We start from the raw sequence: 17,625 nt of genomic DNA, 5'->3' as shown, positions 1-17,625 counted from the left end.
CCATGTTGACCAACCATGTTCCCAATAAGTTGCTATGACTGAGTGTAGGATCCACCACAGAACAGGACACAGAGGCCCAACTCAGATGCCAGAATGGGCCAAATCATGAGGAGTCACATTAGAAAGGACAGCGGCCAAAGGCATAGCAGTCATGTGACTCCTGACAAAGAGCTCAGGCCACACAGCATGGTGAGCTGGGCCATATCAGCTGGGAATTAGGCCCTGCATAGGAGTGGGACATCAACCCATTATACTGCTTATCTCATCAAAAGTTCCAATAGTGTCTCATCACTTTAAACACAAACTTGTGATATGGGATAGCAATTCACATGCACCATGTGATCACTTGGGCCTAAGCACCCCCATGTACCTGTTTACTGTCTCATAGGGGAAGCCATCACCAACAGCTTAGCAGTCTGGCCAGGCACATGGACAGAAAGTGATAGGAGAATCAAACACGTTGAAGGGAACTTTGGAAACAATCAGCAGTGTGGAAAGGCAACATTATGTCATCACTCATGTTGATGAACATCTTTGGAATGACATAGTCAATGAAGGATACAATACCTGCTTTTCACACCCAATGAGAGTTGAAATCCCAGTGGGAGAGAAGCTAAGAATGATCTCTGACTGGAAGATGAGGATAGTGGACTTAACTTTGCTGACATGCATGAAATAGCTGAATTTCCCATGACTGCTTCTACTGCTTCCACCCACCAACCAGATATGAAATTCTGACGCCAGGAAGTTATGAGCCAAGGAACACAGTACCTCTGATCAAATTTCCAGAATATAGAAATTAAATTTTATTTTTATTTTGGATTCTGTGACCTTACTAAATGCACTAGCAGCCTCTAATATTTTCTTAAATTTAAGTGGCTTCTATATACCCAACCATGTATTCTGCAGAAAAAAGTATTTCCTTTTTCTTTCCTAAGTACTCTGCTTATTCTTTCCACTCTGACTTATTACACTAAGTTCACCATTATATCTATATAATGAAAATGATGAGAGAAGACAACCATTTCTTAGTCTGTATATAGGATAATTCAATCTGTCTCTAAATGCTTCATAACATATGAGTAGTAGTGGTGAGAAAAGAAATACTTCTAGTGTCCCCAATTTTAGTAGGGAAGAATTCAGTAGTCATTTACAAATATGAACTTAGCTGAAAGGTTTTCATATGTGCATGCTGTGGACCATATTTTTCCCAAAATTAAAATCAAAGACTGGATTTCTACATCTAGATCATCATATTGGCACTGCCTATGGGCCTTGTACAATTTGCAGTCAATAACCTCTGATTACTGGAACAATTCTTTCAGTGGGTTCTGACTTGATACTCCCTAATCAGCCATTAGAGAGGGGAAATGGCAAATATCTGGACTTCAGCTTGACTTAGTGAGCTACTGCATGCAGTACCCTCCCCCCCACTGATAAATATTCTAATCATTGAAATGAAGTACTGTTTCCTCTAAAATCAGAAACAAAGCAAACACATCTGTTCCTACCCTTCAGAATTAATCAGTGGTGCAAAAAATGCCCATCACTGGTCCATTAGAGGCAACCAAAGAACCATATTCATTTACCCTTGAAGACTCCCAAATCACACTTCACACAATATCCTACACTTAAACCTATGGAATTTCCACCACTGACCTCCATAACTCAGCCCTCAAATACCTAACAATTTACCCAACCCCATCAAACACTATCAGAGAGAGACAATAACTGATGCCCACAAGTTCTGAATTACTGACTAAATGATTTCCCATTATTCTACATTGAACACATTCTCCATCATAAAATTTCTTCATCTCCCCCAGGGATTCAACTTCCTAGTAAAAACTTCCCTCTTATTCATATTTTCATGATTTTTCCTAAATTGAGTTTCTTTTAGCACACCAATGCTTATGTTACCCTGAATGGTAATGCACAGTGATTACATACCTAATGTTTCATGGTGTAGACATTTTATCTAAAGTATATTAAGTATAGACAGATTTTATCACATGTGATTTCTCCATTTTGCTTCACTTACAGTGGCAGATGAATACACTCCACTTCCATTAGATTTATGAGTTATCTCCTATGATATCTATCAGACCATCTATTAAGAGCTTTGATATATAGGTGACATTCATATGGATTCTCTCCTATATAAATTTCCTTCCATTAAATGAAATATTACAGATGACTAAAAACAGTAGCATACTGATTACATACTGTTTCTTCAGCATGTGAGTTCTCTGGTGTGTTTAAAAGTTAAATCTATGACTGAAATCCCTTCTAAAATCAAAACATTTATACTATGAGTTCTTCTCATTCCATCTAAGGTCACAATGTTGACTTAAGACTTCCCACACTAATGACATTCATAGTTTCTTTCAAGTTTGAATAACTTCATGGTGTCTAAGGTTAGACAAATGAAGGTTTTCCAATAGAGATGGTATTCTTATGGCTTCCATCCCCTGTGATTTTCTCATGTTACCTGAGGGTGTAACTATGAGTGAAAGCTTTCCCACGTTGATGACATTTAAGTTTTCACTCCAGTGTGAGTTCTCTCATGTTGTTCAAGGGCAGAGCAGCGAATGCAGCTTTCCCACATAGATGACCTTCATGGGGTTTGTCTCCTCTGTGAGTACTCCCATTTTTTTAAGATTAGAAGATTGACCGAAGGCTTTCCACACAGATGACACTTATGAGGTTTCTCTCCAGTGTGAGATTTTCCATGCATTTTAAGGGAAGAGCAATGGCTGAAAGCTTTTCCACATAGATGACACTCATGGGGTTTCTCTCCTGTGAAGATACTTGCATGCTTTTGAAGATTAGAAGACTGAAAACTTCCACACAGATGACATTCATATGGTTTCTATCCAGTGTGAGATTTCTCATGTTTTAAAGGAAGAGCAATGACTGAAGGCTTTTCCATGTAGATGACCTTCATGAGGTCTCTCTCTTGTGTGAGTTCTCTCATGTTCATGAAGATGAGCAGATTGCCTGAAGGCTTTCCCACACAGATGACATTCATGGGGTTTCAATCCTGTGTGAATTCTTTCATGTTTTCGAAGATTGGAAGAGTGACTGAAAGCTTTTCCACACAGATGACATTCAAAGGGTTTCTCTCCTGTGTGAGTTCTCTCATGTTGACGAAGATAAGCAGATTGACTGAAGGCTTTCCCACAAAGATGACATTCATGGGGTTTGTCTCCAGTGTGAATTTTCTCATGTTCTTTAAATGATGAGCAATTACTGAAAGCTTTCCCACACAGACTGCATTCATAGGGTTTCTCTCCACTGTGTGTTCTCTCATGTCGTTTAAGAGAAGAGTAATGACTGAAAATTTTTCCACATAGGTGACAGTCATAGGGTTTCTCACCTGTGTGAGTTCTCTCATGCTGCCTAAGATGAGCAGATTGACTGAAGGCTTTCCCACATAACTGACATTCATAGGGTTTCTCTCCTGTGTGAGTTCTCTCATGTATTTTAAGGGAAGAGGAATGACTGAAAGCTTTCTCACATAAATGACACTTATGGGGTTTCTCTCCAGTGTGAGTTCTCTCATGTTCTTTAAGGGAAGAGCAATGACTGAAAGCTTTCCCACACAGATGGCATTCATAAGGTTTCTCTCCAGTATGAGTTATCTCATGTTGTCTAAGGTTAAAAAATCTAATGAAAGCTTTCCCACATACAAGGCATTTATGGGGTTTCTCGCCAATGTGAGATCTCTCATGTTTGTGAAGATTAGAAAATTGACTTAAAGCTTTTCCACATAGATGACATTCATGGGGTTTCTCTCCAGTGTGAGATCTCTCATGTTCATTAAGGGAAGAGCAATGACTGAAAGCTTTCCCACATAGAAGGCATTCATATGGTTTATCTCCAATGTGAGTTCCACTGTATTGTCTGTTTTCAGGGCTTTTAATAAAGGCTTTAGCAGTTTGATGACATTCCTGTGATTTACTTCTAGTGTGATGTAAAGATGACTCATCACTGAGGACTTTCCCAAGTGGTTTGCAGAAATATGGTTTCTTTCTCATTTGAATTAATGCTTGTTGACTCATTGAGGATATGCGAGTGGAATCTTCTTGCAAATAATTGCATTTAATAGAATTCTTTCGAGTAAGAGATATCTCCTGTAGGGTGTTAGATGAAAGATAGTAAAACATCTGTCCATATTCCTTAATTTCTTCATTTTCCTTCATATTAATTATAGGCTAATCTCTCAGTGATAGTGTCCAACTAAAATCTCCACTTTAGTTTCATATATACATTATTCTCCTTCATGCATGGAGACTTTCTCTATTATAGCATCTCAATTGCAGAGCTATCTGATCAATGTGGAACTTCATGGGACTTCAAAGTTTATATAAGTAAACCATGTTTACAAAATTGTCTTTTGATAAGAACTCAGGTTGGAGTTTTTTGGTCAGCTTATTTTTCTGTAAATTAAAACTATCACAAGTTTTGCTGGATTAGCATTTAATCTCAATATAAATTACAGCTACATGACTGTATCTGAATTCCAAATTTATGCCATCTTCAGATATCTATTTGGAAAACTAAGATTCACACCAATGATGCTTACCAATGACATGATGTTAGAAGAGTCTTTCCTGCAGGTAGACTGCATGAATATCATTTCTTGTTTTTCAAAGGCACTTTTCCTGACTGTAATTATGGGGAAAAAAATACAATTGTTAGAAAACTTTTAGGGGAAGAAAAATGTTCAAAGTCCCAAATACACTGTCAGTATGTTTCAAATATTGACATTTGCCTAGGAAAGAATATCAAATTAAAGAATATTTTGGGGGAGAACGTAAGACGGCAGCTGGGAGAGACGGCAAAAAAACACCTCCATGAAAAATACTAGCTAGAGGCCAGAAAGTGACCCAGAACAGCAGTTCCAGTGATGCACCAGCTGGACAAGGTCTGCTAAATCCACAAGGACCATGCACTTGGTGAAATCGGGAGTCTGCATTCTGAAATGAGTGAGTGAGCCTGCTGTCTGGGGAAACCGTGGATTGGCATTTGGAGGCAGACTAGTTCTTTTTTAAAAAAAACCCAAAAGCTGCTGCAGATACAGCAGCGAGAACCACATAGTGAAGCATGGCAGGAAAGGGCTGTGCTAAAGTCTCAATATCTGGTGTGGAAGATAGCCTTTCATGCACCCACTGCCAGTTGTCTCGGAGTGAGGAGGGCAGAGGTGAGCCAAAAGGGGAAAAAAACCCATGCTCCTTCAGCCATCTTCCTGGCAGGCTGGGAATGCTCCTGCCTGGCACCGGAGCCACAGCCCAGAGCCACGCCAAGGGACCCAGTGTGATGGGAAGTGTTTCTGGCAACACTGCCCACAAGCCACAATATCGGGCATGGACAATAGCCTTTCATGCACCCACAGCTAATTGTCCTTGAGTTGGGAAGGCAGAGCTGTGCAAAAAGGGGGAAATTAACATGCCCCATTCAGCCATCTTTACAGCAGGCTGGGAACGTCCCTGCACGGCCTGGAAGCCCAGGGCTTTCCTTGAGGGATGGTGTGCACTTTTGATGTAGCACAACCTTCCCTCAGCAGAGGCCCTAGAAGGGCATGGCTGGGAAGAGGAACCCACCTGGAAATCCCAGGGACCCTACGCCAATACCAAGGACTTGTGGGTCAGTGGCAGAGAATCTGTGGTGACACCAAAATGAAGGTTTAGACTCTTGCAACAGCCTTAAACCTTCAGGAACACCTGGGAGGTTTGATTATTAAAGCTGCCCTGCCTCCCTAACTGCTCAGACACAAGCCCCACATTCAGGGCGGGCAGCACCAACAATATACTCAAACATGGTGTACCCACAAGAACCAGACCCCCACACACCACAAAGACAAAGTTGGGGGGAACTGACTTGAGGGGAACAGGTGACTTGCAGACGCCATCTGCTGGTTAGAGAAAGTGTACACCACCAAGCTGTAGATCTGAAAAATTAGAGATTGGTGTCTGAATAATCCTTCATATCCTAAAAGAACACAAGCAAGTAAAGCAAATACCAAGAGGCCAAAAACAACAGAAAATTTTAAAGCATATGAAAAAACCAGATGATATGGATAACCCAAACCGAAACACCCAAATCAAAAGCTCAGAGGAGACACAGTACTTGGAGCAATTAATCAAAGAACTAAAGACAAACAATGAGAGCATGGCACAGGATATAAAGGACATGAAGAAGACCCTAGAAGAGCATAAAGAAGAAATTGCAAGAGTAAATAAAAAAATGGATGATCTTATGGAAATAAAAGAAACTGTTGGTCAAATTAAAAAGATTCTGGATACTCACAGTACAAGACTAGAGAAAGCTGAACAATGACTCAGTGACCTCAAGAACCACAGAACAGAAAATGAAAGAACAAAAGAAAGAATGGGGAAAAAAATCAAAAAAATTGAAATGGATCTCAGGGATATGATAGATAAAATAAAAAGTCCAAATATAAGACTCATTGGTATCCCAGAAGGGGAAGAGAAGGGCAAAGGTCTAGCAAGAGTATTCAAAGAAATTGTTGGGGAAAATCCCAAACCTTCTACACAATATAAATACACAAAGTATAAATGCCCAGCAAACTCCAAATAGAATAAATCCAAATAAACCCACTGCAAGACATTCTGATCAAATACTGAAGAGAAAGAGCAAGTTCTGAAAGCAACAGGAGAAAAGCAATTCACCACATACAACGGAAACAACATAAGACTAAGTAGTGCATACTCAGTGGCCACCATGGAGGTGAGAAGGCAGTGGCATGACATATTTAAAATTCTGAGAGAGAAAAATTTCCAACCAAGAATACTTTATCCAGCAAAACTCTCCTTTAAATTTAAGGGAGAGCTTAAATTTTTCACAAACAAATGCTGAGAGATTTTGCTAATAAAAGACCTTCCCTACCTCAAATACTAAAGAATATTTTGGTAGAAGGAAATATTATAGGACATTAACAACCACAATCAATTTCAGGTTTGCAATATGAGAAAAATAAAAAGATGTTGGGATGCCAGGGAGTTTAAAAGAGGGAAAATCTTCTAAGACTAGGACCAGGACAATGCTCATTAAATGAAAGTTGAATTCCAATAGTACATGAATAGTTCTCCAAAGTCACAGACTCACGAATAGATCTTGCTAAGTATATGGATTTATGACCACATATGAAAAAAAATCCCCCAATATCCTTGCCTACATTTCAGAAATCATAACTCAAGTAAGGAAATCTGAAGTTGATATCTCCAAGGATCTACTCACTAACTGATGAGGCCCTCTTGCACTGATGCACAGGTTCCTAGAGCTCACCTTGAACCTGGTTTTGGAGAAATCCTATTCCTGTTCTCCACACTTCCTCTCCTTGCGCCAACTGGAAAAGCTTAGCTGATCTGAAGACCTGACATCCTGTTTACAGAAAAAAAAGATACCTTGATTGTGAGTTAAGTGTAAATAACTGCATTATCAAGTTCACAGCAGGCTATCAAAGATGATGATAAGCACTGATGGTCAGCAAGGCAAAGTACTTTGAACACAGAACATTGACAATATTTGACCAGAACCAGGGTAATACTTCTTGTTCCATTTCAGTGGGGACTTATGGTTGTTGGTGGTCATGCACAAGTTCAAAGACACTTAAACACAGAAAATTAACAATATTTCACCAGCAGATGGGTAATGTTTGACCTTGTGCCCATTACACTGGGGAATTCTGGTTGTTGCTGCCCATGCACATCTTCAAAGAAAGACTGCAGAATCTGCCATATTGTAAATGGGGAGAAATCCTATTTTTCCACAGTGGTTATTATTTTAAAAAATAACACAGTAAATGTAAACTCCATGAAAAAAATCTAAATTCTATATGGAAAAGGATATACATGGTGTTTTTACTACTGTGTTCCGATGCCCCAGCACAGCACTCAGGGCAGAATAATTATTTCAGTGTTTACTGATTTATTAATCCATTCAAAATGTACTCATTGACTTCCCAGTGTTGAAGATTGAGATTCAAGAGAAACATTAACTCATGGTCAGGAAGATTACCTGCTATGGGGATCAAGTAGATGTAAGCAAAAAGTGAGGAAACACATTTCATTTAGCAAGTCGTCTGTGTTATAAAATAAGATAAATGTTTTAACAATATAAAACATGAAAAATATAAAGAATAAAGAAAAGTTATACAACAATACAGAGAAGCTAACCTAGATACTTGACTAAATAAATAGAAGATGAAATATAAATACATAGATAGTAAATAGATTAGAAATAGATATAAATGATAGATAAATTCTGAGTGACTCACCCACTGAGACCAGATGATTGATATTCTCCAGCATCACTTCTCTGAACAGCTTTCTCTGGGATGGGTCTAGCAGGGCCCACTCTTCCTGGGAGAAGTCTACAGCTACATCTTTGAAGGTCATTAACTCCTAAGATATCACAGAAATTTCAGTTCACATGGGGCCTTCTTCACAAATGTCCTGAGTGTGATGCTCAAAATGATAGCTCTGACAAAGCAGAGACTAGATACATAAAGCTCAAAACGTGTTTGGAATTGCAGTTACATCACTTTCAATGTCAACTGCCAACTACCTTTCAGATACACTCAAGACACACAAACTGCTAAATACACAGACCACAGTGGGAAAAACAGCATGACACTGGCAAAAACATATTGAACAATGAAACTGAATTGAGAGTTCATAAATAGACCCTCAGTTCTATGGTCAATTGATTTTTGACAAGGCCTCCAAATACACTAAACTGGGACAGAATAGTCTTTTCAGTAAATGATGTTGGGGGAACTGGATATTCATATTCAAAGGAATGAAAGAGGACCACTATCTCACTCCCTATACAAAATTTAACTCAAAGTCAATCAAAGACCTAGGTGTAAGAGTCAGTACCATAAAACTCCTATGAGAAAATATAGGGATATACCCTCAAGTCCTAGATATAGGAGATATCTCTGAGATCTTACAACCAAAGCCCCAACAATGAAAAAAATAAAACAGGACCTTCTCAAGACTGGATACTCCTGAAGTACTGCTGTACTTTAAAGGACTTTCTTAGAAGGGTGAAAAGGAAGCTGACTCAATGGGAAAAATATTTGGTAACCACATACCTTGTAAGGATTTTATAGCCAGAATATATAAAGAAATCCTACAACTCAACAAAAAAAGACAAAAAAAAAATTTAAAAATGGGCAAAAGACTCAACTACATATTTCTCCAAAGAGGGAATACAAACAGCAAAAATATACATTGAAAAAATTCTCATCTTCACTAGCTATCAGGGAAATACAAATCAAAACCACAAAGAATTATCTTATGGGGTAAGGTAGGGAAAAATGGTGGGGTAGGGAGTTGTAGAATTTAGTTTGTCCTCTAAGGCAGTCTGTAAATAGGAAATGTCTGGGCCAAACTGTTCAGGGGAATTCCATGACCAGGCTAACATTGTACACCTTTCTAGAATGGGTGGAAGTGCTGAAAGTACAGTACAGAATTGTAAGTCTTGAAAGCTATGGAGGCTGGTGCCCCTTCCCTACTGGCATAGCTGGCTGTCTTGGAGTCTCTGATGGGAAAAAGCACTCTCTACTAGGAGTGAAGGAAAGTAGCTTAACTGATCTACAATTGTAGAATTAATTAACAATTTTGGCTCCTGAATACAAGTTCTGAGCCCAGATAAAACAGGAGCAAGCAACAAAAGAACTGGGTGGTCTCTCCCTGGAAAACAGGAGGTGCAGCAGAGCAAAACAGTGGTTTGGAGTTGGCTGAGCTCAGAATACTAGAAAAGTGTGGTGTCCCAAGAAAAGGGGTACACAGAGCCAGGTACAAAATCTGGCTCTCTTGATCAGTGAAACCAGGGGCTGGGGATTGGCTCTGAAAAGGATTTACCTTTCTGAGTTATTTTTTCTTTTTACATTTTAGTAACCCATTAAAGAAAGCAGCAGGCATTCTTAGGTTTCAGCACTGCCCCAAGCAATGGTGGAGATGATTTATAACTGAGAGATAAAATAACCAGTGAGGAGAAGGAGATAATTCTCTAAAGGGCATTTTTCCCCAAGAAAAAGGGTAGCAGAGCCTAGCATAAGTGGGGGCTCTCATTCAGAGAATTCAGACCCCAGGGGTTGGAAAAGCAATATAATAGAAGTGGATTAACTTTTACAATGGTGGTTCATTCACAAATTTAGAGTTCTATGGACATAAAATTGTCCAAACTAAGGCATCAACAAGAGGATACCTTCACTGAAGAAAGGCTGACTATGTCCAGAACACCTCTATCATGTGGGAAGGCATGTGGCAGGTCCTTTGCTCCTGGGCTGCATTGCTTTCAGCTTCTGATTCCAGTGGGTTTCTTTCTCTAAGAATCTATGAGTCCTCTCTTAGCTTCTTCAGGGCAAACTCTGGATTTTATCTCTTGTCAGCCCTTGGCTCTCTCCAGGGTCTTGCTATTATGTGAGTCTTTGCTTAGCATCTCCTAGGGTAATTCTGACTGCATATCCAAATGTGTGTTGGCTCTCAGCTCTCTTCAAAATGTCTCTGCTTTTTACCTCTAGTAGAGGATTCCGGTAAACTAATTAAGACCCACCTTGAATGGGTCAGGTCACATCTCCATGGAAATAATCTAATCAAACATTCCCATCCACAATTGGGTGGGTCACATTTCAACTGAAACAACCTATTCACAAGATCCCACCAACAACAGGTCTGTCCCAACAAGAGTGAAATAAAAGAACAGTCTTTCACTGGGTACATAACAGTTTCAAAACAGCACAGCCCATCTTCTGCCTCAGGCTCTGTCTCAACAATGCCCCTGGAAGAGACAGAATCTACTGAGAAGTAAAGGCAATGAACCACTTTACATTGGTGGGAAGCAGCAGGCTGACAAATGCCATTGCTGGGCAGGACAGGAAAAGCAAAGAATTAAGAGGCTTAACAGAAAAGACAGGCATCCTGCTGGGTTTCATCCACAGGGAATCTTGATACTGATTACACCCTCTTCCTGAGTCCTGGGCTTGCATTGTCGGGGAAAATCTGACTTGGGTAGATGCTATCTAAGGAGACCCTCCTCAAAAAACTTCATTATAGGTAGGGAAAGAGCCACAAAAGCAAGAGCTGAGAAATTCTGATCAGTTAAAGAAAAGTTACACTAGAGGTCTAGAATAAGTTGAGTCAAAAGAACAGATAGAGAACAAAGTCAACCAACTAGAAAACCCTAGGTAAAAGAGAGAAAATGACCTCCAGAATAAACTAATCAAAGAAATTCAACACCCAGACATCGGGGAAAATCATGAGCCACACTAGAAAGCACAAAGATACAAATCCGTCAAAGGAACAAACTAACACTTTAAAAGAAATACAGGAGTTTAAACAACCAATTAAAGATGCTCAAGCAAATCTTTCTTAATCAATTCAATGAGTTGAAGGAAAATGTGGCAAGATGAAGGATATAAAAAAGACATTGGGTGGCCATACACAAGAAATCAAAAGATTGCAAAAACAAATGAAAGAATTTATGGGAATCACAGGCACAACAGAAGAAATGAAAACTACAACAGAGACATACAACAACAGATTTGAAAAGGCAGAAGAAAGGATTAGTGAACTAGACAGGACATGTGAAATCCTACACACACTAAAAAAGACAGAGAAAATAATGAAAAATATGAGTAGGGTCCCGAAGAACTGAATAACAACATGAAGGGCATGAATATATGAGGTATAAATTTCCCAAAAGGAAAAGAGGAGAGAAAAGGGACAGAAAGAATAATGGAGGAAAAAATCATTGAAAATTTATCAACTCTTATGAAAGACACAAAATTAAAGATCCATTAAGCACAGCAAATTGCAAACAGATGGAATCTGAATATACCTACTCAAAGACAATTATTAATCAGATTGTCAAATGTCAAGGGCAAACAGAATTCTGAAAGCACCAAGAGAAAAGTGATCCACCACATAAAAGAGAAGCTTGATAAAACTATGTGAAGATCTCTCAGCAGAAATCACGGAGGCAAGAAAGAAGTGGTATGATACATTTAAGTTAATGAAAGAGAAAAACTGCCAACCAAGAATTCTACATCTGACAAAACAGTCCTTCAAGAATGAGGGAGAGTTTAAACTATTTTTGGACAACAGACAAAGGGAGTTTATGAATAAGAGCCATGCTCTACAAGAAATAATAAAGGAGGTGCTACACAAGAAGGAAAAGACAGGAGAGAGAGGTATGGAGATATATAGAAATGAAGATCATCAGTAAGGGTTAAAAAAAATAAGATCTGACATAACATTAGAAGTACTGCCTTTACAGGAACAACATTAAGTATCAATATTAAACTCCCCAATCAAAAGATATAGACTGGCAGAAGAGATTTACAAACAGGACCTATCAATATGCTGTCTACAAGAGGCTCACTTAGGATGCAAGGACAAAAAAGGATGGAAGTGAAACGCTGAAACTGATATTTCATGTAAACAACCAGAAAAGAGCAGGGGTAGCTATATTAATATCAGACACAGTAGACTTCAAATGTAAAAGAAGACAAAGAAGGACATTATGTATTAATAAAGGGGTGATCCATCAAGATGTAACAATCATAAATATCTATGCACTGAGCCAGAATACCCCCAAAATAAATGAGGCAAACACTGTCAAAATTGAAGGGAGAAGTAGACACTTCTACAATAGTAGTTGAAGAATTCCAGATACCACTCTCATCTATGGACAGAACATGCAGACAGAAGATCAATAAGGAAATAGGTATTGAATAAAACGATAAATGAGTTAGACTTAATGGACATGTACAGAACACCAAATCCAACAACAGCAGGATATACATTTTTATCAAGTGCTCATGGATCATTCTTCAGGATAGACCAAATGTTGGGTTACAAAGCAAATCTCAATAAATCTAAAAAGATCAAAATTATATAAAACCCTTTTTTCAGATCATAATGGAATGAAATAAAATCAATAACAGGTTGAAGGCAGAAAAATTCATACACATATGGAAGTTAAACAACACACTCTTAAATACCCAGTGGGTCAAGGAAGAAATTAAAAAAATATCTCAAGGCAAAGGAAAAGGAGAACACAAAACATCAAAACTCATGGGATGCAGCAAAGGCAGTGCTCAGAGGGAAATTTATCACCCTAAATGCCTATATTAAAAAAGAAAGAATGAGCAAAAATCAAGGACTTAATTGCCCACAAGGAGCAACATGAGAAAAAACAGCAAACTAACCCCAAGGCAAACAAAAGAAAGAAATCACAAAAAATAGAGCAGAAAAAATGAAAGAACATGCAAACAATAGAGAGAATCAACAAAATCAGCAGTTGGTTCTTTAAGAAAATCAATAAAATACAAGGAACCAAATGAAGCTGATGAAGATAAAAAAAAATCAGAAATGAAGGGGAGACATAACTAGTGATACTGCAAAAATAAAAAGGATATAATGAGAAGATATTATGAACTGTATGCTACCAAACTAGAAAACTAAGCGAAGTGGAAAACTTTCTAGAAAAGCATGAAAGCCAACACTGACTCAACAAGACGTAGACAACCTCAAAACAATTACAGGTAAAAGAGATTGAATCAGTCATCAAAAAACTGAAAAAGTCCAGGATAAGATGGTGTCACATGCGAATTGTATAAATATTCAAGAATTAGTACCAATCCTGCTCAAACTCTTCAAAAAAAAAAAAAAAAAAACAAAAAACTGAAGAGGGAAAGCTCCATTACTCATTCTTCATCATGAAGTTAACATCACCCTAATACCAAAGCCAGAGAAAGATACTACAAGAAAAGAAAATTACAGACCAATGTCTTTAATGAATACAGATGCAAAAATCCTCAACAAAATACTTGCAAATCAAATCCAGAAGCACGTTAAAATAATTATACACCATGAACAACTGGGTTTTATTCCAGGTAAGCAAGGGTGGTCAAACACAAGAAAATCAATTAACATAATACACATAAATAAAAATTACATAATCATCTCAATCAATGCAGAAAAGTCACTCGACAAAATTCAGTATCCTTTCTTGACGAAAACACTTCAAAGTACAGGAAGAGAAGGAAATTTTCTAAACACGATAATGGGGAATAAATATATGAAAAACCCCACAAAAACATCATTCTCAATGGGGAAAAACTGAAAACTCTCCCTCTAAGGTCAGGAACAAGACAAGAATGCCAACAGTCACCATTGTTATTCAACATTGTACAGAAGCTCTAGCTAGAGCAATTAGGCAAGAGAAAGAAATAAAATGTATCCAATTTGGAAAGGAAGAAGTAAAACTTTTATAGTTTGCAGATGACATGATCTTATATTTAGAAAATCAAAAAAATCTGCAGTAAAGTGGCAAGATACACGACTGATGTGCAAAAACCAGCAGTGTTTCTATACAACAGTAAGGAGCAACCTAAGGAGGAAATCAAGAAAAAAATTCCATTTACAATAGCAAACAAAAGAAAATATTTAGGAATAAATTTATCCAAGTACATAAAAGACCTATATAGAGAAATCTACAAAAGATTGCAAAAGGAAATCAAGGAAGACCTAAATAAATTGAAGGATATACCATGCAAATGGATTGGAATATTAAATACAGTTAAGATGGCAATTCTAATCAAATTGATTTACAGATTCAATGCAATACCAATTAAAATCCTAACAACTTACTTTGCAGAAACAGAAAAGCCAACAATCAAATTCATTTGGAAGGGCAGAGTGCCAAGAATAATTAAAAATATCTTGAGAAAGAAAAATGAAGGAGGAGGTCTCACACTACCTGACTTTAAAGCATATTAAAAAGCTACAGTCATCAAACTAGCATGGTACCGGCATAAAGATAAGACTATTGATCAATGGAATTCAACTGAGTGATCAGAAATGAACCCTCTCTTCTATGGACAACTGATCTTCAATAAGCTGGTCAAGTCAACTGGGACAGACCAACCTGTTTAACAAATGGATATTCACATCCAGAAGAAGGAAATAAGACCCCTATCTCACACCTTACATAAAAATTAACTTAAAATAGATCAAAGATCTAAATATTAGAACTAAGACCACAAAACTTTCAAAGAAAATGTAGGGAAATACCTTAAATATCATGTGATAGGAGGTGATTTCCTAGACCTTACACCCAAAGTAAGCAATAGAAGAAATAGATAAATGGAACTTCCTCAACACTGAAAACTTTTGCACATCAAAGGATATTGTCAGGAAAGTAAAAAGACAGCACACACAATGTGAGATAATATTTGGAAACCACAAGTCAGATAAGTGTATAATATCCAGAATATACAAAGAGATCATACAATACAACAACAGAAAAAACCATAAACAACCCAATCAAAAAATGGGCAAAAGACATGGACAATTTTCTGAATAGGAAATACAAATGGCTCAAAAATGTGAAAAGTTGCTCAACTCACCAGCTATTCGGGAAATGCAAATCAAAACCACAATGAGGTATCTCACAACTACTAGAATGGCCATTAACAAAACAACCAGAAAACTGCAAGTGTTGGAGAGGATATGGAGAAAGAGGTACAATTACTCACTGTTGGTGGAAATGCAGAATGGTGCAACCACTCTGGAAAGCAGTTTGGGAGTTCCTCATGGAGCTAAAGATAGAATTGGTGTATAATCCAGCAATCCCATTACTAGGTATATACTCAGAGGAACTGAAGTCTAAGATGTGAGTGGACATTTGTAAACCGGTGTTTATACTGGCATTATTCACAATTGCCAAGAAATGGAGACAACCCAAATGTCCATAAAGGGACAAGTAGATAGACAGTGGTATATGTGAATGATGGAATATTACACAGCTGCAAGACAAATAATGTTATGGCTGATATAACATGGATGAACCTTTAGGACATTATGTTAAGTGAAATTAGCCAACAAAAGAACAAATGCTGTAAGGTCTCACTAATGTGAACAATAATGAGCAAACACTGTAAGTTCAAATTAAGAACACAGGCTATCAGGAGGTAGAAAGAGGGTAGAGATTGGGCATTTGATGCTCAAGGAGTACAGAATATTCAACAGTATTGACTGTAAGATCCAGAAATGGATAGCACAATACTATGTGATGATAGCACGCTATTTTAAGTATAATGAACAAAGCTGAGTCAGAGAATGGTAGAAAGAGGAAGGCTAGGGGCATGTATGAATTCAGAAGGAAAGAGAAAGGATAAAAGTGGGACTGCATAACTTGGGAAAAAATAGAGTGGACAATGATGGTGATTAAATAGAAATATAAGAAAGTTTTTACATGAGGGAAAACAAGGGAATGTCAACATTGCAAGGTATTGAAAGGGATGGTACAAGGAAAAAATGTCAATGAATACCAGGGTCTACAGTTAACAATGTAATACTCTTCCATTAACTGTAACAAAGGCAATAAATGAAAGCTAATATCAAAAGAGGGGGGTGGGGCTGTAAGATTGTTTCCTGAACAGTAAGATGTAAGAAAGGAGCAGAAGTAAGTAATTTTTTCTAATTAACATCTTTTATATTTGTTTTCTAAATGACTGATAACGGTCTATAATCATCAGTTCCATTTTGTGACTTTATTTACCACTGGTATCCTAGTCTCAAAAAAGTGGATGCCTTTGTGTGGTAGCAACTCCATATTCCTCCAATATTCAAGCTTAGGTTGAATTTGAAGCTCTGTATCAGAGTTGTTGTAAAGGTAATGGTGTTAGACAGAAGTTCCCTTCATGCATTCATTTTCAATTGACACAATTTTGAGCACAGATAAAAACATCTCTAGACTACTCTGGTCTTCCTTTCCTAATTTTTTCTAGGTGGGCCTTCCAGTTCTCCCTGATGCCATGAGCATTGCTTCTTTAAAGGTTCAATTCAATTCTTACCCTAAAAATCTCCTTAAGTTTACAGTAAAATTTTCTCTCAGGTGAATTTTTCCCCCAGTTCCAAGACTGATCTAAATGTGGCATTTCATAAGGTAAAAAGTGTCATTTATTCAAAAAGTATTGAGTTCCCGTTACTTGCCAGTCACTGTTTTAATAGGTTATAGTGGTAGGTAAGACAGGTAATGGCTCCTACCTCACAGAGTTTATGCTCTTATTTGGAAGTCAGAAAATGAATAGATAGAAAATGTAAAATGCCAGGTACTAATAAATGTAACACAAAAGAATAAAGTGAATAGTCTGGCTAGTAAGCTGAGGTGAACCCCTACAAAGCTAATGATGCTAGCTGCCACACTCCTTGCAACTGGACAGCAAGTTCTTTCTTGAAAGGGGATGTAAGCAGCACATCTCTGCTTGCTAAGATTTATAAAGAAAATAATTTATAAAATTATAAAATTTAAAATTTTATAGTTATAAGATTAAAAGGGGAGGGAATCCTATATATCTGACTTACAGGAAATTGTACCTTGATTGTTTGAGTTGGGAAGTGTGAAATAAATTACATGTTCAGTAAACGGTATGTTCCTGAAGTATAAAGCTGGAGGAAAAAGATTTTTCCCATTTTGTTAGTGAGTAAACAGGTTCATTTTCTATAGAACTTGAACTGGAACCCAAGTCTTCCAGATAGCAAACCAATTGTTTCCATTGTGTGCTGCTGTTTTCTGGTGCTG

The 17,625-nt window shown here is 37.7% G+C and overlaps 1 protein-coding gene across 4 annotated transcripts in view; it reads right to left on the bottom strand.

Annotated features, from left to right (window-relative positions):
* Positions 1 to 782: 782 nt before the first annotated feature.
* The window catches only part of LOC119516925 (zinc finger protein 596-like), a 141,267-nt gene continuing 124,424 nt past the window's right edge, over positions 783 to 17,625 (bottom strand). For all 4 annotated transcript variants that reach the window (XM_037813449.1, XM_037813452.1, XM_037813451.1 and 1 more), the window contains 4 exons: positions 8,303 to 8,429; positions 7,312 to 7,407; positions 4,589 to 4,671; positions 783 to 4,136 (listed from right to left, as the gene is read on the bottom strand). In XM_037813449.1, the coding sequence (XP_037669377.1) occupies positions 2,892 to 4,136; positions 4,589 to 4,671; positions 7,312 to 7,407; positions 8,303 to 8,429 (1,551 nt within the window). In that variant the 3' untranslated portion in view covers positions 783 to 2,891. The remainder of the gene's footprint in view (positions 4,137 to 4,588; positions 4,672 to 7,311; positions 7,408 to 8,302; positions 8,430 to 17,625) is intronic.

Source organism: Choloepus didactylus, chromosome 20, assembly GCF_015220235.1.
Source record: "Choloepus didactylus isolate mChoDid1 chromosome 20, mChoDid1.pri, whole genome shotgun sequence".
Lineage (NCBI taxonomy): Eukaryota > Metazoa > Chordata > Mammalia > Pilosa > Megalonychidae > Choloepus > Choloepus didactylus.
The sequence above is the reverse complement of the archived record's forward strand: the minus strand, read 5'-3'. Positions and strand labels throughout refer to the sequence as shown.